Source organism: Arthroderma uncinatum (genome assembly GCF_011692745.1).
Source record: "Arthroderma uncinatum strain CBS 119779 chromosome Unknown scaffold3, whole genome shotgun sequence".
Taxonomy (NCBI): domain Eukaryota; kingdom Fungi; phylum Ascomycota; class Eurotiomycetes; order Onygenales; family Arthrodermataceae; genus Arthroderma; species Arthroderma uncinatum.
In genome coordinates, this window is record NW_022983865.1 from 2,465,143 (window position 1) to 2,486,413 (window position 21,271).

At 48.0% G+C, this 21,271-nt stretch overlaps 6 protein-coding genes across 6 annotated transcripts; 3 read left to right on the top strand and 3 right to left on the bottom strand.

The window, feature by feature from the left end:
* Positions 1-763: 763 nt before the first annotated feature.
* Positions 764-4,753, top strand: GIQ15_04498 (SacI domain and endonuclease/exonuclease/phosphatase family protein; the record flags this gene model as incomplete). Its single annotated transcript, XM_033551915.1, has 7 exons — positions 764-1,106; positions 1,209-1,401; positions 1,461-3,111; positions 3,170-3,415; positions 3,528-3,637; positions 3,693-4,045; positions 4,098-4,753. The coding sequence occupies 7 exons, from the start codon at positions 764-766 to the stop codon at positions 4,751-4,753; spliced, it is 3,552 nt and encodes a 1,183-aa protein (XP_033405645.1).
* A 771-nt stretch (positions 4,754-5,524) lies between these two features.
* Positions 5,525-6,813, bottom strand: GIQ15_04499 (CMGC/CDK/CDK7 protein kinase; the record flags this gene model as incomplete). Its single annotated transcript, XM_033551916.1, has 2 exons — positions 5,525-6,546; positions 6,612-6,813. The coding sequence occupies 2 exons, from the start codon at positions 6,811-6,813 to the stop codon at positions 5,525-5,527; spliced, it is 1,224 nt and encodes a 407-aa protein (XP_033405646.1).
* Positions 6,814-7,268: 455 nt separating this feature from the next.
* On the top strand, positions 7,269-8,045 carry GIQ15_04500 (uncharacterized protein; the record flags this gene model as incomplete). Its single annotated transcript, XM_033551917.1, has 1 exon — positions 7,269-8,045. One exon carries the CDS (start codon positions 7,269-7,271, stop codon positions 8,043-8,045), a length of 777 nt encoding a protein of 258 aa, XP_033405647.1.
* A 421-nt stretch (positions 8,046-8,466) lies between these two features.
* Positions 8,467-10,247, bottom strand: GIQ15_04501 (cytochrome P450 51; the record flags this gene model as incomplete). The annotated part of the gene is made up of 4 exons (XM_033551918.1): positions 8,467-8,538; positions 8,613-9,680; positions 9,742-9,939; positions 10,002-10,247. 4 exons carry the CDS (start codon positions 10,245-10,247, stop codon positions 8,467-8,469), a joined length of 1,584 nt encoding a protein of 527 aa, XP_033405648.1.
* Positions 10,248-10,966: 719 nt separating this feature from the next.
* Positions 10,967-13,235, bottom strand: GIQ15_04502 (serine/threonine-protein kinase chk2; the record flags this gene model as incomplete). The annotated part of the gene is made up of 6 exons (XM_033551919.1): positions 10,967-11,673; positions 11,731-11,747; positions 11,802-11,932; positions 11,986-12,578; positions 12,653-13,112; positions 13,194-13,235. The coding sequence occupies 6 exons, from the start codon at positions 13,233-13,235 to the stop codon at positions 10,967-10,969; spliced, it is 1,950 nt and encodes a 649-aa protein (XP_033405649.1).
* A 747-nt stretch (positions 13,236-13,982) lies between these two features.
* On the top strand, positions 13,983-20,737 carry GIQ15_04503 (uncharacterized protein; the record flags this gene model as incomplete). Its single annotated transcript, XM_033551920.1, has 11 exons — positions 13,983-14,138; positions 14,446-16,053; positions 16,135-17,232; positions 17,284-17,392; positions 17,448-17,585; positions 17,641-17,998; positions 18,049-18,420; positions 18,477-18,732; positions 18,790-18,996; positions 19,052-19,339; positions 19,406-20,737. The coding sequence occupies 11 exons, from the start codon at positions 13,983-13,985 to the stop codon at positions 20,735-20,737; spliced, it is 5,922 nt and encodes a 1,973-aa protein (XP_033405650.1).
* Positions 20,738-21,271: the final 534 nt, after the last annotated feature.

The following is a 21,271-nucleotide window of genomic DNA, read 5'->3' on the forward strand; positions in this document are numbered from 1 at the left end:
AAGCCCTTCGTTGATTCTGCAAAAGGGAATTACCACTTCTAGCTGTCTGGTTGCATTGTTAGGGCTTCCACACCTGTGGATGAACTAGAGGGATGTGATGCTTAAGACAGGGGTAATGACATATTTGTTGTAATACTGGCCGCTTGTTCTCTATTTCTTTATTGTTCCTTATTAAACTGATTGTTTACTATGGTGAAACTCCTTAGAAGTATCACTTATTATTTAGAGGGGTGCATGGCGTACTAACAATGACGTACTTTATCCATATTTATTTTCAGAAGCTTTATGTATTCAGGCACGGAGTATCCAGTAATAAAGCTACAATGGCCATTACTATCATTATAGTAACTTGCATAACTTACATCATGAGAGCCGGAACTACCCATCTCGAAGCCAACTATATATTTAACAAGTGAGGGAGCCAGACATTATTTTCCTGTTTACTTTTTGCAACCACCACTTTCGCCCACAACCTTCTTTATAATTAAGCAGTTAACCACACCAAAAAGAAGCAGCATTCTACATCAACAAAGCCTGCCGTTATATCGTCGTCCTCTCCTTACTGTGGCCCTGCGTGATTGCAGGCAGATGAGGAGGAATTCATCTGCGCCAACTGAAAGTGACGTTTTTGTCTCCTCTTGGTGAATAGGCTAGAATATACGACCAGAGATCCCAACACCCTCTCAACCATGCGCCTATACTTTTTTAAATAGTTCATGCGTGAGAGATCTGCTATATTATATTCAGACATAATACTTCCACGATGGCTCTGCGAGTTCTCTGCAGGGATGAACAACAGCGCACAATCGTTCTTGTGGCAAACGGCTATGCCCTCACAATAAACTACGTGCCGCTAGGCTCAGAATCCATATCAGACAACACGTTCAAGTTCTCCAACCTCAGCCCTCCAAGGTGTGTTGTCGAGTTTGCCGCCGCAGATACTATACCTGTATCCAAGTTCCGTACTCTGGGGACCGGCTTGGGGACACTGGGACTCATCAAGCTTGCTACCGGCGACGTTTTTATATGCATCATTACGCGCTCGACTACTGTGGCCAACGTGAGGCCCAGGGAAACGGTGCAAAGAATAGATAATGTTGAATTTTGTACTGATCTCCCCCTCCCTTTTCCTTTCTTTTTCTGTTATGTTTCTTACATCAGTTTGAGTTGATGAGATCTTGTCCATCCTAACTAACAACCGACAATAGTCTGCCTAAACCGACCCGATTACGACCTAGTCGTAGGTCCTGATTCAGATACGCGTAATTATAATTATGGCACTGCTTATCAAGGATACGATGTTGCCCCGGAAAATCCCTCTTTGGCGTTGAAAAAGCTTTTGGATGATGGGAGCTTTTTTTATAGCTCTGACTTCAATCTGACGGAACGCATTCAGGATAGGTAATGAATGGCACTATTGAATTTCTAAACTATACCTTAGCTAATTCCTTAATCGACAGAGTTGATGATCCCGTTGCTTTCGACATCGAAAGTCTTGACGAGGACTTCCTTTGGAACTCATATATGATTAAGCCTTTGCTGCAGTTCCGGAACGGCTTAGGTGTACAGGACCGACAGAAGCTGGACTCTTCTCGACTCCTTACGTCGGCAATTCGAGGATTTGCCCAGTCATTAACCATTCCTGCTTCTTCGTCTCTCTTCCCTAATATAGAATCAAACCTCCCATCAAGTTTAACTGTGATCTCACGTCTCTCCTCACGTCGTGCGGGAACCAGATTTAATGCTAGAGGCATCGACGATGACGGAAACGTTGCAAATTTTGTGGAGACAGAAACAATCCTATGGATCCCCCCTGCATTGTGTTTTTCCTATACTCAGGTTCGGGGCTCGGTACCGGTATTTTGGGAACAAGAAGCGGGCTACATTCCAGGAGCACAGAAAGTCAAGGTCAGCCGTGCCGCAGCCGCCGCACAGCTCGCCTTTGACAAACATTTTGGAGACTTAACACTTAATTATGGGGCTGTTCATGCAATCAACCTACTTGCTAGATCTAAGGAGGCGGAAGCAGAGCTGACGGCACGGTATATGTATCATGTCCGTGGAAGCCCACTATACCGGAAACCTGGCTCAGGAGCCGCTCCAGGACACGATCTTTTAAAGATGACAGAATATGACTTCCACGCAGAAACTAAAGGGCCGGCAGGATATGAAGCTGCTAGCCGTATCAAAGACGTGATAGGAGACTCGGTTGAAGGGTTTGCGTATTTTCTGTCCGAAGAACCTGCTGGCCGCGAAAGTGAACTTTCAACATCAGACATCAGACTCGCTAGACAGCAGAATGTTGTACTTCAGCAGGATGGCGTTTTTCGAACAAATTGTTTAGATTGCTTGGACAGGACTAATCTCATTCAAACTATGATTAGTCGCATGGTGATCGAAATGTTTCTGGCACAACGAAATGGCCATTCTCCACGGGATTTTTGGATGAGACATTCAACCCTATGGGCTGATAATGGGGATGTTCTGTCAAGAATCTATGCAGGAACCGGTGCACTGAAGTCATCATTTACGAGACACGGCGCAATGTCTGTTGCTGGTCAGTTTGCTGATTTCCGCAAAAGCGCTACACGTCTATTCGTCAACAACTTTACGGATCCTGGAACACAAACTACTATAGATACACTACTGGGACTTATGACTGAACAAGTACCAGTGCGTCTATTTGACCCGATAAAAGATATGGTAGACGCGGAGCTCAAACGAAACGCCGCGGAGTTTACATCTCACGAGAAAATTCGTATATGGGTTGGAACATTCAATATCAATGGTTGCAGCGAAGGAGCTAGCGAAGATCTTAGTCCATGGCTGCATGGATCCCTTGAGAAACTTGGTGAAGAGCCTACAATTGTGGGTGTAGGATTCCAAGAAATCGTTGCGCTTAGCCCACAACAGATCATGTCTACTGACCCCAGTACGCGCTTGATATGGGAGGAAGCGGTTGCAAAGTCGCTTAACGATAGGGCTAAGCAGAGAGGAACAACCAAATACGTTTTCTTGAGGAGTGGTCAGCTTGTGGGTGCAGCGCTCATTCTCTTCGTGAAGGAGGATGTTATCGAGAAGATAAAAAATGTGGAAGGTAGTGTAAAGAAGGTACAGGCACTGAACTCCCACATACAGAAGAATTCAAGTAACTAACATGGAATTACAGACTGGCTTGTCCGGGATGGGTGGAAACAAAGGGGCTTGCGCTGTTCGTATGGAGTATTGCAACACAAGAATATGCTTCATCACCGCGCATTTGGCAGCTGGCTTCTCAAACTACGAGGAGAGAAATCGCGACTATCAAACTATTGCTCGGGGCCTTAGATTCCAACGGAACAGAACAATCAACGACCACGACGTAATCATTTGGTTCGGTGACTTCAATTATAGGATTGGCCTTAGCAACGAGCGTGTGAGACCCCTAATCGAAAAGGGAGATATAGAGACATTATATCGGAATGATCAGGTAATATCCCGCCCGCTTAGCTCTTATAACTACATACACAGTTGCTAACATACTGTAGCTCAACATTCAAATGGTTGCTGGCATGGCGTTTCAATTCTATATGGAGGGGCCAATCACCTTTCCACCAACATATAGATATGACAACGGCACGGACCTATATGACACTTCGTAAGATCTAGGAGTCTGCCTCCTTTATTGCTCTTCTATGCTAATATTGTTATAGAGAAAAGCAGAGGATCCCCGCCTGGTGCGATAGAATTCTCTGGAAGGGAAGCAACCTGCGTCAGTTAGCGTACCACACAGCACCCTTGAAATTTTCAGATCATCGACCCGTCTACGCGGTATTTGAATGTGAGATATATGTCGTAGATGAAAAGCGCAAGGAAGAATTAGGCCGAAAACTCTATGAAGCACGAAAGGATATGCCTATAAAAACACCGAGGTGTCTTATATCCGACGACCAGGAAGAGGAGGACGATTTTGATGATGATCATTTTGATATAGAGGATGAATTTCCAGTTGCCCCTGGCCTCCCACCTCCCAGCTCAGACAAGCAGAAGTGGTGGATTGACAATGGTGAGAATACTTTCCGCCATTATCTTATTTGCTCATGCTAATGCTGGTATAGGTCGTCCTGTTCGATCAACCATTTCTCCGCCGCTGGGTGCTAGGAGCAATGTGCAACGTGGAGCCAATCCATTTTCAACATCACTAGGGTCCGATTGGAGCCAAATCGGGGAAGGCGAAATTCCAGACTATACTACACCTGGTCAGATGGAGCGGAGTTCAAGCCGCAATTCAACAAAACATCCACTTTCTCCTTCCATACTCCCACTCAGGTCAATGACAGAAGTCATACACGAACAAAAGCCGCTGAATAGGAGCGCATCACTGCGGTCTGGGACCATGGCGCTAGATGGGTCTAAGAAACCACCACCTCCTGTCCCTAAAAAGCCGGCAACTTTAAGTCCGACTGCAGGTATGGCAAAAACAGAGAACTCGGCGGCTGCGGCTAGCAATAATATGCCAAAACGATGGACCGGCTTCGAAACCACACTGCCACAACCTGCGGGCCAACCACGTAATGGTCAAGGACAGACAGACATGGGACAAGCTGATGGGACACCGGGCTCGCAAGCTCCAAGAAAGGTGGTCAGAGTAGGCGCTCATGCCTCTTCAACTCCAGTGGTGAAGAAAAAACCACTGCCTCCCCCTAACGAACTTATGGATGCGGATAATGGCGCACGAGTACCATCCTGGGAGCCCCTTTGCCCGCAGAAGTGATTGAAGGTAGAAAGTGGATTTCTAGATTAACCGTTTATAGGTTTCCACGCTGGGGAGTTACCGTTCTAGTAGACTTAGCTAAATCAGAGCATATTCCAATTCATCCATATCGTTACCTCCTAACAGCTTGATACGACAAAAATATAAGTATCACTCAGCATGATATTCCAGTAAATGATAAGTGAAAATTATATATATAGTTTCAAAAGTGCCATCATAGCCTGTTAGCCAGATTATAGATATTAGATTAGGTCAATATTATGCATCAAACCCTTAATGAGAGGGGACTTGTGCGTGATGCATGGATTAAGTATCTAGAATCTATAAATAAGAACATAGCAGTGGCTACACTGGCTGAACCTCTGCTCTATTTATGGCATAGGGTCGGTCTATGGCAACATCTCGGAGGGTAACCAGGGACTCTCGGAGTGATATAGTGACTCGAGATGGCCTACTCAGCGGTGTGAGTACTGACTGTGTTCCTTGAATGCCCACATATTCCGGGGGGATGTTAATTGGCAAATATGCCTGCCCTCTAGGACCGTGACCTAATTTGCCCCTTCATACGTAGCCGCCAGCTGTGGAGGGTGAATATCAGGCACTGGCCAAGGTTGCCCATGCCTACGAAAGACGGCCAGCGGAAAACCGTACCCATTGAATAGCATGTCTGCATGCACAACGGTTGACAATATATCCCGTTTTAGCCACTGAAGCTATTTGGATTCATTCACGAGTTATTAGATCCAAGATCCGATGATTTGAAGCCTATCCTCATTTCTTCATGGCTCCAAAATCGAGTTGACGGGAAACACCTTTATATTTCCCATCGTCAATCTCACCAACTCGTCTACCCATATCATTCCCCATTTTCTTTTCACCGCCTGACTTCCTAGGTAGGTTTTCATTTTTCGTTGGTTTGGGTTCAGAAAACCACCACTGATGTTGTAGAATTTGAGTAGCCGTGCTTCGTTTCCTTGGATCAAGTTTTAACATGGAGGCAAGTAAGTCGGCACCTAAGGGTCCAGCTGTTGGGAACTGACGGAGGAAAAAATCTCGTCCTTGCAAGGGTACAATCTGGTTCTCCTCAACAGGCACATAGTTGGGTAACTTCGTTACGCCCGGCCAATTTTCTTCGGTAGGCGCACCAAAGGCAGCGCAGATTTTGGAGATTTGGTCCATGTCTGTATTTCCGGCAGCAAAGGGGACACGAAGAATTAGTTCCGCGAACACCATACCCATAGACCATATGTCGACGGCACCAGAATACTGTCTGGCCCCAAAGAGTAGTTCTAGCGGTCTGTACCATCGTGTGATAACCTGATGTGTCATGTTCAAATATGGATCTGCAAACGATCTTGCGAGACCAAAATCCGCCAATTTAACCTCTCCGTCGGATCCAATTAGCAAGTTGTTTGGTTTAATATCACGGTGTAGAACGAAGTTCTTGTGGCAGAACCAGACACCACGCGCAAGCATGCTTATCCACGCCTTTATATCAGCAACACCATACTGAATTGTATTATCTTTAATCAACATCTCGAGATCGCCAAGGGGTAAGAACTCGAGTACCAAATTTAGGTTTTGGTCCTTTGAGGAGAAAACGTCGTGTAGAGCGATGACATTCGGATGAGACAATTCCTGAAGGTATTTTACTTCTCGAATTGCGTCCATCGAGAGTCCGTCTTTGTATTCCGCGTTTAATTTAATTTTCTTAATTGCGACGAGCGAGGAGGGATCATCTCGTAGATGGCCCAGGTATACCACTGCATATGTACCTTCTCCAAGTTTCTTGTCTATGAATAGGCATGTATCAGCATTTCGAGGTTCTGCAGGAGGCAATATTTGGTATCTATTATACCCTTGACGTATTTCTGCCGAACATCCGCGTTTAACTGTTCTGCTGCGTCTGGTTCGGGGGCAGATGGTTTGGGGTGTGCAATATCGCTGCCAGGTACGGCGCGGGTTTCTTGAGACGTAATATTGCGCATTGCGAGGGACTTTGGAGCACCGGTAGCAATAGCAGTCGTAGGGATTTGGGTGGGCAGGGGCGATACCGCCATGGTGTCAGTGAATTGGGAGTGTCAGCTTCGCCGGTGAGCCAAGTGAATTTTTTTTTAAATCAAGGAACTATCCTCCTGCCAAACAAGGCCAGCAGTCCTAACAAACGTGTGGCTGTTTTCTTGATATTGAAGTTATATACATGGATATAGCTTAGAGCTTGAAGGTGAGAATATGTCGGAGCCGGAATATCTTAAGTCCGATCTCAACGCCAAATTCAAATTTTGGTGCAAAATCTTGACCAGGAGCAAAAGGAAGGACACTTGACACCTTCTATACCACGCAATTGAGGGCTATCTGACACGCCTTTGGGTTGAATCGTGCGGGATTCTTGAGCCTACGGCACTACGGCGATTTTATCCCTCGTACACCAGCTGATGGTGGACATACGCCATAAGCTACATCCATCCATCTCACCCTAAGCTTCAATCCGAAGGCCGATATTATAAGAAACACCATGGCCGCCGCGCGCATACCGGGCTTCAATGCTCGAGCCTCGCTCCCAATCCGAGTTTTCAATTCTATCACAAGCCCTCACCACCAACTATGCGTGCGCTACCTTCACAAATCTCTAAAACCCGCGGCAGTCCCAGCTCCTACTCCGTTCGTGCCAGATACTGAAACATTCCTACGCCTAATCGGACGAAACATGTCTAGATATGCTAGCAAGCTCACCGAATGGAACAAGCTGTTCACAGCCGACGCGGATGAGCTTCGAGAATTGGGGATGGAGACCACAAGGGACAGAAGATATTTAATGCGGTGGAGAGAAAAGTTTCGAAAGCAGGACTACGGCCCTGGCGGAGATCTGGACCATGTCGTCGATGGAGTTGCTGAGCTGAGAGCTGTTGAGGTCCCGATCAAGACCAACCAGTCGGCAGAGAATACCAAGAACGGAGATGCCTTAAACGTCGGTCTAATGGGTACCGCTACCCTCACACCTGGAATGCACTATGTGATTGTCAACCTACCTCCCGGCGAAACGAAGCTGAAAGATCCTACCCAGCCAATCAAGAGATACGCCCACTATAAACTGCACCGTGGGAATATGATTAAAGGTCCATTTGCTCAGATTATTCCACATTCATGGAGTACTGCTGTCAAGGTTCAGGTTACGGATGGTATGTGGGAACATAAGCGTGGTAGAAAGATTGACGGTGGCCAAAGGAGGCAGAAGGAAATTAGGGCAAAGAGGTGGCTGGCAGAGAGAAAGGCTGCTCAGGCAGCTGCTTAGAAGGTTGATATGCGCTAGAGTTGAATGGGGAAGAGAGAAGTTGATAACCCTGCTTGTCGGTTAAGTACCAACATTACTCCCTTGGATGCTGTTGTTTAGATACTGAAACGTCCCAGTTGAGGGAATATGTACTATTTCTCCAATGTATATTACTCTTTTTTTTTGTTACGTCAGGAGCGGAACTGAAGAGCAGATTTCATCTGTTGGCTGTGTTTATCGTTAAAAGGAAGTGTATTAAAGTTAGGTTCTGATATCTACATCCGCATTTTCGAAACAGGCTGAAGAAAAATTATTACATATGCTCTATTCCAAAGCGCCACTTGCATGACCGTGAAGTGGAATTTGGCCCAGGTGTATAAAAAACAAGAAGAATTAACAGGTATAGCAAATATGAACGTAAGTAAATCTGCAGTCGTGGTTATCATTTGGGAGATGGCTGCTTTCGTTTCTCCCACGCTATCATTGGGTTGCCAAGGGGTTTTGAGAATAGAGACTATTCATGATTGATTAGTTATACTCTTGCATGCCGAGGATGAAAAAAAAATAAAGGAGAGAAAGAAAACTTACCGAGTAATCAGTATCTGGTACGACAGCCTTGGTACCTTCGACTTGCTTCCATTTCAATAACCTCACCAGAGCAGCTGTTACTGCTCCAAGTTGTACATATGCGAACTGTTCACCGATACATCGATGTCTTCCAGATCCGAATGGGAGGTAAGGGCTGTTAGCGCCCTTGCTAACTAAACCATATCCGTAATCGGTCTTTTCTTCGCTGGCTTCCACCACGGTGACGCCGGCATTGCCCTCCCATCGGTGTGGGTTCCAGAGCATTGGGTCGGGGAAATACTGGGCATCGCGGGATGGGACACCGGGGGCTGCGAGTAGATTGTGAGAGGTAGGGATAACGTAGTTTGTTCCCTCGACTGGCATGGGAGACTTGACAGCACGGAGAATGGAGTGGATTGGGGCGTGAAGACGGAGGGTTTCCTTGATAACGTTGTTGTGGAGGTCGAGTTTCTGTAGCGTTTCGTAGGTGAGTGGTGGAAGGTCTTTGCCTAGGACACGGAGTTGTTCCTGGTACAGTTCCTCGAGGATATCTGGACGGCTGGCGAGGCGAAGAACGATCCAGGAGCCGGTAGATGAGGACGAATGCTGACCAGCCATCAATAGCGCAATCATCATATGAGCAACCTCGATATCAGGGATTGGGGTTCCGTTCTTGTATACAGAGGACATCAAGTTCCACACCATATCCTCGGAGTCCTTCTCTCCACCGGCCTCGCGTCTTTGGCGGATGATGTCGGTATAGACCTGAGCCATCTTTTTCTGGGCACGATCACGCTTGCGGTTGTGTGGGAAAGGAACCCATGGGAACATAAAGTTGATGGCGGCAAAACCCATATCAAGATCGCAGTACAGCTCGGCGAAACTGGAGTCGAATTTCTCGCGAACCTCTTTGCCCTGTAGGGATCGAGAGGCAGTGTAGATGGTGATTTCGGCCATAACCTTGCTGACGTTGAGGACACCGGAGTCGCCCTTGAGAACTGGAGACGTCTCGAAGAACTGTTCGACTTCTTTGGTGATCAAGGTGACGTAGGATCGAAGAGCTTCAGATGTAAGGCCGAATTTGACAAACTAGATAATCACAGTCAGCGGAGGTTCTAGAAATCGAGAAAAACGGTTCAACATGGCATACCTTCTTCTGTTCCATGAGCTTGGAGTTGGGGCAGTCATAGACGACATGTCGTCCGAACACTGGGGTGGTGAGAGGAGAATAGACCTCCTCGGCGCAAACGTCCTTGAGCTTTCCGTTCAAAATGAAATCATTGCCCTTTGTACCGAGGAAGACGGTCGTCTTCTTGCCCAGGAGCACGAATGTGAAGATATCTCCATACTAGAGAGACGAAGTCAGCTATCCATGCACTCCAGACCATATGGGTGCTTGCGTCAACCTACCTTTGCCTTGCAGTCATCGAAGAACTTGTACGGATCAATGCCATATGAGACAGTGCTTCCAATGATTGGAACCCAGTGAAAGACAACTGGAGGCTGGTTCGGGTCTTTGAACAGGAGCTGGAGGAGGACGTTGATAACGATGGAGAGGACGATAAAGGCCGATACGGCGCTGGAGACGAGGGCGGTGGTGGACAGGGTCGAGCAGTGCTCGCAGAAGCGAGAGACGACCTCAGCTAACAAACCCATGGTGACTGCGGGGATCCAATCCTGTGTTCTTCGCTTGCTTGCTGGGTTGGTTGCAGTTCAGTTCCAGAGCAAGTTCAAAGTCTCGAGATGCAAGTTGATTTCCTCATTTAACATTTTTGGCGGCTGCAAGGGGGCGGTATCGGTATGGTCAGATCGTGTATCGTGCCTGACATTAGGCAGCTTTTTACTGGTTCACAGCGGTATCTCCAATACATATATTACACTCCTTGTACCCCCTTTATATTCTGCATATCAAGTCATCTATCGAGTATTACGACGGCAATGATGGAGTCAAGGACGTCATCACGGCTTGTCTACGGAAGACTTCTCTGTACCGTTGACGGCGCATCAGGCCATCGCGGCTGGCACCAACCCGGCTTAGTCATGGTCGATGTGGCTGTGTAGAGAGGAAAAGGAGAGAGGAGGAAAAGAGAAGAGACAGTAAATACATTGCTAGAGATCGCTAGAGTACTCCTAAATATCACATAAAGTAATCCAAAATAGTCCCCTACATCCACCTGACACCTTTCCAGAACCCCGTCGAGTTAGTTTTCTGCTCTCCCGCCATCTCGATTAGTGACCCCTTTCACCTGCCCGTCTGGGGTATATATATATATATGAGTATAAAAAACGCTAGTTTCCTGGATAGCAGATGGGAGAAATAGCAACAGGCCAAGTATATAAGACAGCCTGTGTCCATCTTATATGGCTACCACCTTTCACCTCCTTCTCCCGCGTGGAGGCTCATCCTCGGCATCATCATTGTTGAACAGCGGGCCATCCCTTTCATCGTCAAGCTCCAGCGAGTCACTATCAGATTTATCATCGAAGAGTACCTGGTCTCCCCTTCCACCCAGTTCCATGAATTCCCTCGAGTTGCGATTCGCAGCTGGTTTGGGCTCAGGTATTTTCCCGACAGGGTGATTCTGGTATATGGTTACCTTTTTAGAGCCCGGGTCATCGCTCTTCTTATGCACCACCTGCTTGATCGTAACTTCGTGCAGATCACTCAGATACGTGCGTGATAGGGTTGGTCGACGATCTTTCGATACTTTGAGACCGCCTATGGCGCCGACTAGGCCGTCTGTGCTGTCACCGATGTCAGGCCTGATTCCGGTAATCCAGGGATCCTTGAGACATTGGTCAATGGTGATGCGATGCTCGGGGTTGACGACGAGCATTCGCTCGATCAGCTGGATGGCTTCGTCGCTGACTGGATCCCAGAAGGGGGAAGGGTAGTGGAAGATTCCGTTCTTGATTTGATCTCTCTGGGTGTATGGGAAGGTGTTGTCGTCGTATAGTTCGTCGGAGAATGGAGGGAAACCACAGAGGCAGATGTAGAGTACTACTCCCAGTGACCAGATGTCAACTGCACGCGTATACATGCGTTGGGCAGGGTGGTCTTCCAATATCTCAGGGGCGACATCTGGTAATCGTTAGACACGGATAAAGTAGATTGAAAATTAGTAGGGACATGACTTACAACCGGGCGTTCCACATCTATGGACTGTTAGTAAAATCCGTTATTCGTAAGTTAGGTGATAGGAGACTTACAGAGTTGTGGTGAAAGACTGTTCACCGATAATCTTTGCAAGGCCAAAATCAGCCAGTTTTACCGAAAGGTCCTTGTCAACAACGAGGATGTTCTCTGGCTTTATATCCCGATGGACAATATTCCGTTCATGCTATAACTATCGTCAGACATGCATTACTTGTCGTTGTAACTGGAAGAACGTACCAGATATTTCAAGCCTTCGAAAAGCTGTATGAATACTTTCCGTGTCTCGTCCTCAGTCAGCTTCTGGTGCCTGATTATCCAGTTAAACAGCTCGCCTTCTGGCGCAAGTTCAAGAACCAAGTAGACGCCGTCACTCTCGTCAAAGGTAGCCTTTAGACACAGCATGTTCGGGTGATTGACACTCATCAACATGGAGATCTCTTGCTGGAGTGCTTCCGGATCAGTCTTTTGAACCATGCCCGGTCGTCTCTCAAACCGTTTGACAGCAAACTTCAGTCCCGTTGAGCGTTCTGCGCATAGATAGACGCTTGCAAAGTGTCCCTTGCCCAGCATGTCGAGAAGGGTGTATTGCTGGCGGAACTTGCTGGTGTTCCGGCTCCGTGGGTAGTTGAAGACGAATCTAGCTTCATCCAAGATGGTGATTTCATCACCACCCTCGAGCTCTCGGCGTTTATTTCGGCCAATGATGGCGTCGTTGACGAATGTCCCATTGCTGGAAAGATCTTCAATAATCGCAACTACATCTCCTCTCCTGTTCTCGTTGAATATCAGGCAATGGCGATTAGATATCGTGCGGATATCAAGCCTGAAATCTATAACGTTGACAAAATCGTTAGTCAATTCGAACCGTTGCACTCATAGGTCAGAAACCAGAAACTGTACTCACCACACTCGCTATGCCGGCCTATCAGATATCCAGCACGGTTGATCTCACTTGCACCACGCTTCGACTTGGTGCTGCCGGGTGTCGCTATAGCTCCACCTACAGGCGTGGTAAGGGTGCTATCCCGCTTCTTCAGTATCAATTGACCTCCAAATTTGTTATCCAGCGGAGTGAGATATCCCCAGACCCCCTCAGCAACCTCGTCTTCTATATCGTCCATGAACTGCACGGGAGGGTACTGGGAGAACCCTTGCGTGGGACAAGACTCGTCGGGCGATTGACCGCGGCGCATCTGGCTCCGTCCTTCGTCTGGGGGTGTGGCCGTGGCATCCTTACGCGGTGTATCTACCGCTACTTCGTTTCCCAGAGGGGAGGGTAAATATCCGACATCTGGCTGCAATTGAGATGCGATTCGTGGTGACCGCCGAGGTTTCTTCGGGTCATGCTCGAGGTCGGCATTTCCCTATACAACGACACCGAGGTGGTTAGCAAGGTACAACGTTCTAAGAAACCGATATATCGCTTCAAGTGCTAGACTCCCTACCCGCGATCTCTTCAGATGGCTCGTCTCTCTCTGTGGAGGCATGGTGGCTCTATGTAGTGAAGTCGACGACAACGACCGAACCGTCACAAATGGCCCCCAATGGCTTCTCCGTGCTGTAAAGAGAAGCGCAATCCGTCCGTCAAGACAATAAAACCAAGATTAGTACTCCGTATATACTCTGCGATCCAGTAAAGGTCGAGATGGGCGCCGTTCAATCGGCTGAGCGATTGAGAGTGCAGTTACTAAGTAAACAAGGATAACAGAAGAATATATTAGCGCTGGGGGCATAAATATCTCTGGCTGACCCCTTCGAAACTGGACCAGGACCGAGAACAAGCTGCAGCAAGCCGAGAGCAAGGGAAAGACGGCGCTTAAGGTCAATGGCAGGTCGAGCGAACTTCTCGAGCTTCCTGAACTGGAGGATCTTTGGTCGCTTTTTATAAGGTTGGCGAGGAGCTTAGAGCCGCATCCACGGCTTTCCCTGCGCCCAAATATTCAACGATGATCTATTTCTTTCTTTTTGCTATATGCTGGTCGCCTGTAGAGGTTTTATGCATGTAGGCAGTAGACGAGCAGATGGACAGCCGTGTATCAGGACAGCCGTGTATCTGGTGTATCTGTGTATTTGGATGCTGTAACCGCTGTCTTCTGTCTCCCTCTCGAGCGACCCAGGCTGTAAAGGTAAAGATCAAACAGATCAACCCTGCATCTTGTGCATCTTGTGCATCCTGCGTCCTGTATCTTTGTTTCTTCTGTTTCTTCTATATCTTCTCCTGTCCAGTCGTTTGTATGGAGGCTGATGCTGTGGCTTGGCATCCTCCCAGCGATTTGTCCGCGAAAGACACGAAAGACGTCTGTAACGAGGAACACTCGCCCTCACACACTCGCTCCGGCCTCGATCACAGACCAGGAGACCCCTGGCGAGCTGCACTGTTGACAGGACATGTAGGTGACTTCGCTGGCCACGCTGAGCGCATCTTTCCGCTAACCGTGCAAGGAGTTCCAGGCATTCGTCGTCGTATATCCGGCGTGCGGCCCTCGAGAAGCTTGCCATATTAGCCACGAAACACCCCAGACAGGACGATGAGCTGGGCAACTCCGACGTCGAAAGGCTCATCAGGGCCTGCCATGGCTCCAAGGCTTCTTCTGGTGGCTCAACAGCTCGCTGCGCCCCAAGTGTACAGCCTCTCCCTCTCTCCATGTTGCCCCCCGTATCTATGCCCGATGGAACATACAGCTAAGATGAAGCTAGGGTTTCCGAGAACTAGACGTCCTTCTGGCTCTCTGCAAAGCAGCAGGGTCAGTACAGCGGCCTGACCATGCGGCAAAGCTCGTCTCGCTCCTTGCGGGCTGTCTCCCGACCGTCCACACCCTACGGATACACTCGTCCCCTTTCCTGCACACCTCTAGGCCTTCGCCTTGGGAGACCTTGACGCATGACGTCGTTGCGGCGCTCCTCTCTCTCGGGTCTAGGCACAAGTCGCTACGGGATGACGTTCATGAAGCTGTTGACGAATACCTGGAGAACTGTCACCAGGCAACAGAGAGACTACCGGCATTCTTCGACGCCGAGGGGACAGGGATACATGTCGATAGCCACGAAGCTACAGACGTGGCGGCTCTGACGGTGTCTCTTGTCGGGTTTCTCAGGGGTTCCGCCGAGTTCCCGCACTTCTGGACACCCTTGGACCGCCTTGCTATCATAAAGCAGCTACATATTATACTTTCGGAGCGTTTCCTGGTGGCTGTAGAGACCATCTCGTCTAGTATACGGAATTCCCGCTCACCGGATCCCTTATTGCATGACTGGAGACGGTATACCCGTCAGTATGCCGCTGATGGACGGCCCCTTGGCTCGATGATGCTGCAACAGGCATTCATGGGTTTCCTGAAGTCGTGCACATCTCCCATTGAACGTGACGGAACACAGGTTTCTGACGACACCCTTCTATGCCGTTATGCAGATGGTGGCTATGTAGCCAAAATGACTGACCGTGGCATGGACGGCCTCGTGAAATACGCCGCAGAGATCGCAAATGACCAGATCCACCTCCTCGAAGAGGGGTCGGACTACCTGCAAGTTAGCTCCGCCTGGCAACAACGCCTTGCATTCTCAGTCAAGGCGTTGTCTATAATGTGCTCTATCAACTGCATCATGGTTGATGAGGATTCCGTGGATCTAGATCTGCTGTTCACATCCCTGGAGAACACCATCCTGGACGCGGATCAGATGGTGAACCGGGAACTGGCAACAGTTGTCCTAAAATCTGCCGTCGTTCTAGCAAGGTTATCTCGAGGCAGTGCAACCGGCCTGACTCGCTCCCTTCTTCGATTCATCGTGCAAAACGGCCAAAGTAGCCCGGTAGTTGCACTCGGAGCCCAATGTTTGGCCCAGAACCTCCGTCTCCTCTCCCAGGATACCATCATTGGCACGCTATACTCCCTGGGGAACGTGCTTAGCTCCGGCCCCGGGGCCGACAAAACTGCTACAACCCTCACTCCTGAGCCGGGCACTGCCTATTCCAATTCTATTGAGCCGCGTTCCCATCCGACGAATGAGAGTTTTCTATCCCTCGCTATTGATGGCGAAGGTGACTCGTCTATTACGGCTAGGAATGTGGTTCACGCCATTATGACAATTGCCACTAGTAGCGAAGACAGCAAGATAGTTGCCCTTGCACAGTCTATGCTGGTGCAGAAGATTGGTAAAGTAAATGTTGTAGTTGATGCATACATCATTCAAGAAACGGCAGCTCTTTCGCTGAAGAGTGAGCCTGCGGAGTTTCACTTACTGCTGAAGTTTTACTCTCGTTTGCTGCGAGATACTTTTGCTCAGGGGAATAACTTGATGATTGAGGCGGTACGTATTATCCTTACACTGTTAATATGCTTCTTGCTACCACTTAGCTTTCTATAAGATTTCTAACATAACACTCAATAGATCCATAAAGCAAGAAACCATCTTGCCGCCCACCTCGACCCAAGCAGTGAACTATTCAAAATCTACTTGGTATATCTACTTGAGAGTATCGTCAACCAGGGAGCTGCCGTTGAGCGTGAAAAGATCCACCCGGAAGACATAGAGTCCACAGCTAAGCAGATTGTGCCAATTCTCAAACCCCTCGCAATCCTTTTAGCCAGAGCAGGCCGCCTGGAGAACTTGCCAGCAGGTGTATGTGACAATGAAGACATCACGGATATGCTACGGGATGCGTGGTTCAACATCGCCGCCCACGACATCTCTCTTAGATCCGAGCTCGGAAAGGAGAATTATGAACAACTCCGTATCTTGGCCGAACACTCGCCCCCTCTTGTGTCTGAGAACCGTGCCGAACTGTTGGAAAGCGATATTGAGCTGAACACAGTTCTAAGGCGTGGCCAGAGCCCTCACACAACAATCGACAAGAAGAAGAACCTGTCTGCAGAGTTGCCTGCGCAAGAATATGACATTCGACGCTTGAATTATCCCAAGGCACTCTTCCTTAACGCAGCATTGTTAATCGAAACTCTCCGCGCAAACTCTGGCGATTGCACAAAGGTCTTTACCTACTTCCTAGACCCGACCCTGAATACCTCCGAAATGGGCAATTGCATGAGAGCCATCGCCGATAAAGTCGTTACCATTTATTTGGAGAAAGCTCTAAGGAGCACTGCCATCAAATTCTCAGCACCCTACATCGCCAAGCAGTTGGCCGACACCTTTACCGCATGCTGCCATCGCATTGCTCAAGTCCAGCAAGCTGCCGCCATGGCAGCTAATAAAATAATCACGCAGTGTCCTTCAGCTTTATGCCAGAAACTGTCTCTCTTCACTCTTCTGGACCTGCTTACTCTGCTTTGGTCATCATGCATGGATGAGGAAACGGATGAATTTGCTTGGAAATCTACGTTCACCTCAGATAGACGAACAGTTCAAATTGTGTTATCGGACAACTACGATTTCAGAAGGCGCACCCTGAAAAATGTTCATAATTCCGCTCGTACTTGGATTTCAAGTGTTATGAATATGGCACCGTTGGATATCAAGGGTCTACTCCAGGTAAGCCTACCCCAATAGTACTCTATCCAAAAACACAACTAACTTACCCAGACTTACTTATCTGATTATGACGATGATGGTGTATACGGCAACATAACCATGGGTCGCTCGTTGGCACTTGAGATGGGCTCGGCCATTCCCCTGGCTGACCAAAGACTAGGTATGTATATTGCCATTGCTCGATATTTCTTTGACTTGACACTAATGGTTAATAGGATCAATTGACCATCCTGGTGGTACTGTTTTAAACGTTGCTTCCGATTTTATATCCCAGTATACGACTCGCCAGGAGTATCGCTATTCCGAAGCAGGGCCCGCACGTCAAGGAAAACTACCTTTAGAGATAACTTATGGTAAAATTGCTGTACCTTTGACACACTATGCTGGCAAAATACTGACGTTTGACAGGCCAAAGCACCACGGCTCAGACAACAGACTATCCTGAGACCGTGCAAGAAGCCCTCGCCGCCCTAGAGAAACAGATACGAACAGACAAGCATATGTCACTGGACCTACCACGACACATCCTTCGACGCACTGCTGCCCTGCTTTGTAACACTTATGATAGCCACCCGGCAATTATTGCTCATCTGGTCAATATCCCCTTCCAGATCTTTACCAAAGAGTCCATTAGGATGGGTATCGCATTGTGGCTTGGGGTGATCAACGAGAAACCAGCCATGGAGTCAAGGATCCTAGTAGAAGTTGCACAAGCATGGGAACGTACTATTCGTCGCAAACAAGGGATCTTTGACCCGAACTTCAAGTAAGCTGCCTTCGTCCTTTTGCACGAATATATTGCTAATGCTCTATCAGACACAAGAATCCTTTCATGACGAAGCTTGAATCGTCACCCTCAGATAAGGAAGCGATCCTCAGACGTCACAGGAAAGCCCAGAATAAAATAGCCCCTCATTTCCTAATCTTGCAGTTCCTAGAAAGCCATTTTAATGCGAGCAGGCTGGGCAGCTTACATACCCAGCGAGTGTTCAGACGCCTAGTCAGCGAGACATTAATTGCCATGAGAGATTCAACTGCCCACCCGTTAGCGCGCGAGATTCATTTCCATGTCATACTGTTTAGTTTGAAAGTACTACGCAGCTGCTCGGGACAAAACAACGTTGGGCTATGGAAACTCAAAGATCAAATCCTCTCGGCTGCGTTGAGTTGGTTTAGCCGTTCTCCAAGGTGAGCTATGCTTCTCCCCACTCCAGTTTCCAACAGCTGCTAACTTTGGTGCCAAGATGGTCGTTTGGTGGAAACCGCTTACAGCTCAAAGCGGAAGATCAGGTCCTTCATGATATAGAATCTATCCTGGAAACTGTATCTTGGAAGGAGGCGGTAGATTCAAAATCTCGCAGGTCTCTGCAATTGAAACATGATTTACTCCTGATACTGATTGGCAATGAACGGTCTCGGCTAAAAGTTTGGCTTTCTCCCCTCGACCAGGAAAGAAAGTCGTACTTCTTTTATGGAGCTGGCAATAAAGCTGTCACTGAGGTTGGTTTCTTAATTGCCTTGCTCATGTAAACGGACCTCTAACATTTTGTGTACTAGGAGACTGTAACAGGGCTACTTCGACTAGCGTGGACCGAAAATCCAAGCCTAGCATTCCAGTTAGGCTCACGATTCCCGTCCGCGAAACTCCGAAATGATATCAGATGGCTTTTGCTCAATTTCCCCGAGAAGGCACTCAAAGAACCGAATGCACTGGAAATATTACTTGGATCATCTCTCCCCGAGGATGTTTCATTCCAACTCAAGGTAAGTTAATCTTCATACTGCGCGGTACATGTAAAAAATTCTGATGATTTCGCAGTACCTCCTCTACTGGGAACCAATCGACCCCATCTCTGCCGTGACTTATCTCTTGCCGTCGTACGGAAATCACCCATTCATCTTGCAGTATGCCATGCGGTCCCTCGAGAGCTTCCCTGTCGACGTCGGCCTTTTCTATGTTCCCCAGCTCGTGCAGGCTTTACGATACGATGCATTAGGATATATAGAACGCTACCTTTTGAACACTGCTCAACTTTCGCAGATGTTTGCTCATCAGGTCATTTGGAACATGAAAGCGAACGCCTACAAAGATGAAGACTCGCAGATCGTGAGTACTAACTCTTTTCCCCCAATACTGCTATGTTTACTTGGGCTTAAACTAATTATTAAATAGCCTGATCCACTTAAACCTGTGCTTGATAGATTCATGGATACTGTCATCGCAAGTTTCACAGATGAAGACCGAGAGTTCTACGAACGGGAATTTGCATTCTTCAACGAGATTACTGGTATATCTGGAAAGCTTCGACCGTTCATAAAGCATACCAAACAAGAGAAAAAGGAAAAGATTACCGAAGAGCTACGAAAGATCAAAGTTGAAGTTGGCGTGTACCTGCCCAGTAACCCTGACGGTGTCGTTGTCGGGATTGACCGAAAGTCTGGCAAGCCTCTGCAGAGTCATGCCAAGGCACCTTACATGGCAACATTCCGAATCAAGAAGACCAGAAGCCTTGAAGATGGTAGCAATACCGTCACTCCTGCAGAAGTGAATAAGGAAGAAGAAGCTTTGCAACTGTCGCAGGTTAATGAATCGACCATACAAAACAAACGAGCAAGCCTAGCATCCCAAGCAGCGACATATGAAGTGTGGCAGTCTGCTATCTTCAAGGTGGGAGACGACTGTCGACAAGACGTTCTTGCTCTTCAAATGATCGCTGCATTCCGCGAAATCTTCTCCAGCGTCGGATTAGATGTCTTTGTCTACCCCTACCGTGTCGTGGCAACTGCCCCAGGGTGCGGAGTAATCGATGTCCTGCCCAACTCAATATCTCGAGACATGCTAGGCCGTGAAGCTGTCAACGGGCTATACGATTACTTCGTATCGAAATATGGAGGAGAGCAATCGATAAAATTCCAGGAAGCCCGAAGCAACTTCGTCAAAAGTATGGCTGCGTATTCCGTCATTTCATACCTGCTACAGTTCAAAGATCGACATAACGGAAACATCATGATCGACGACGCAGGCCATATCCTCCATATCGACTTTGGATTCTGCTTCGATATCGCGCCAGGTGGAGTGCGATTTGAACGTGCTCCGTTTAAATTAACTACGGAAATGATCGCTGTCATGGGCGGATACCATCCACCTACATCAACCGCCGCGTCAGTTCCCGCTTCGGGCGCTGCCCCAACGGCCGCCCCCACAGCATCACACAATGCCGGGTCCCAGTCGTACCGCTGGTTCGAGTCGCTTGTGGTAAAGGCCTTCCTCGCCTCAAGGCCATATACCACAAAACTCTCACATATCGTCACTCTAATGCTGGACAGCGGGTTGCCTTGCTTCACGCCCAACACACTGACTAATTTCCGTGACCGGTTCGTGTTGGAGAAGAGCGAGCAGGAGGCAGCGCAGTATATGAGGGAGCTGATTAGGAAGAGCTATGCTAGCATGTCGACCAAGGGCTATGACCAGTTCCAGTTGTTAACCAACAACATCCCTTACTGAGTCAGTGCTTGGTGCCCGGCCAGTCATATTCTTGTCATATGTTTTTTTTTTTTTTGTTTCTAGAAGGAGGCAAGTTTACTGTGGAGGAGAGTGATATTCGATAGACCTGCTACTGCATTTAATTTTATAGAGTATTTAATAAGAACTACATCTGTTGTCTTCACAACTTGCCTAACTGGGAAGTAGTACCATGCCAAGGAATCGCTGGGATAAATATTATTCCGCATCGATATGCTTAGTCAGTCTATATACTTCCGACCTCGAGACGTTGGGCTCAGCCTCAAGTACGACTTGATTCCCTTCTTTTCTAGCGAAGTTGCTACAATAACCCAATCGCATTAAGTTGTAGCTTTAGGGGTCACACTCGTTGTGGCCCCAAATCCTCTGGACCTAGTCCCGACTTCGCTTTTTGCTCCCGGTTCGAAACCGAGCACCTCTTTTACCCTTTAACAGTTTTTTTAATACATAGCCTACATCACACACACACACACACACTCTCTCTCTCTTTCTCTCTCTCTTACAATCTCCTAACGT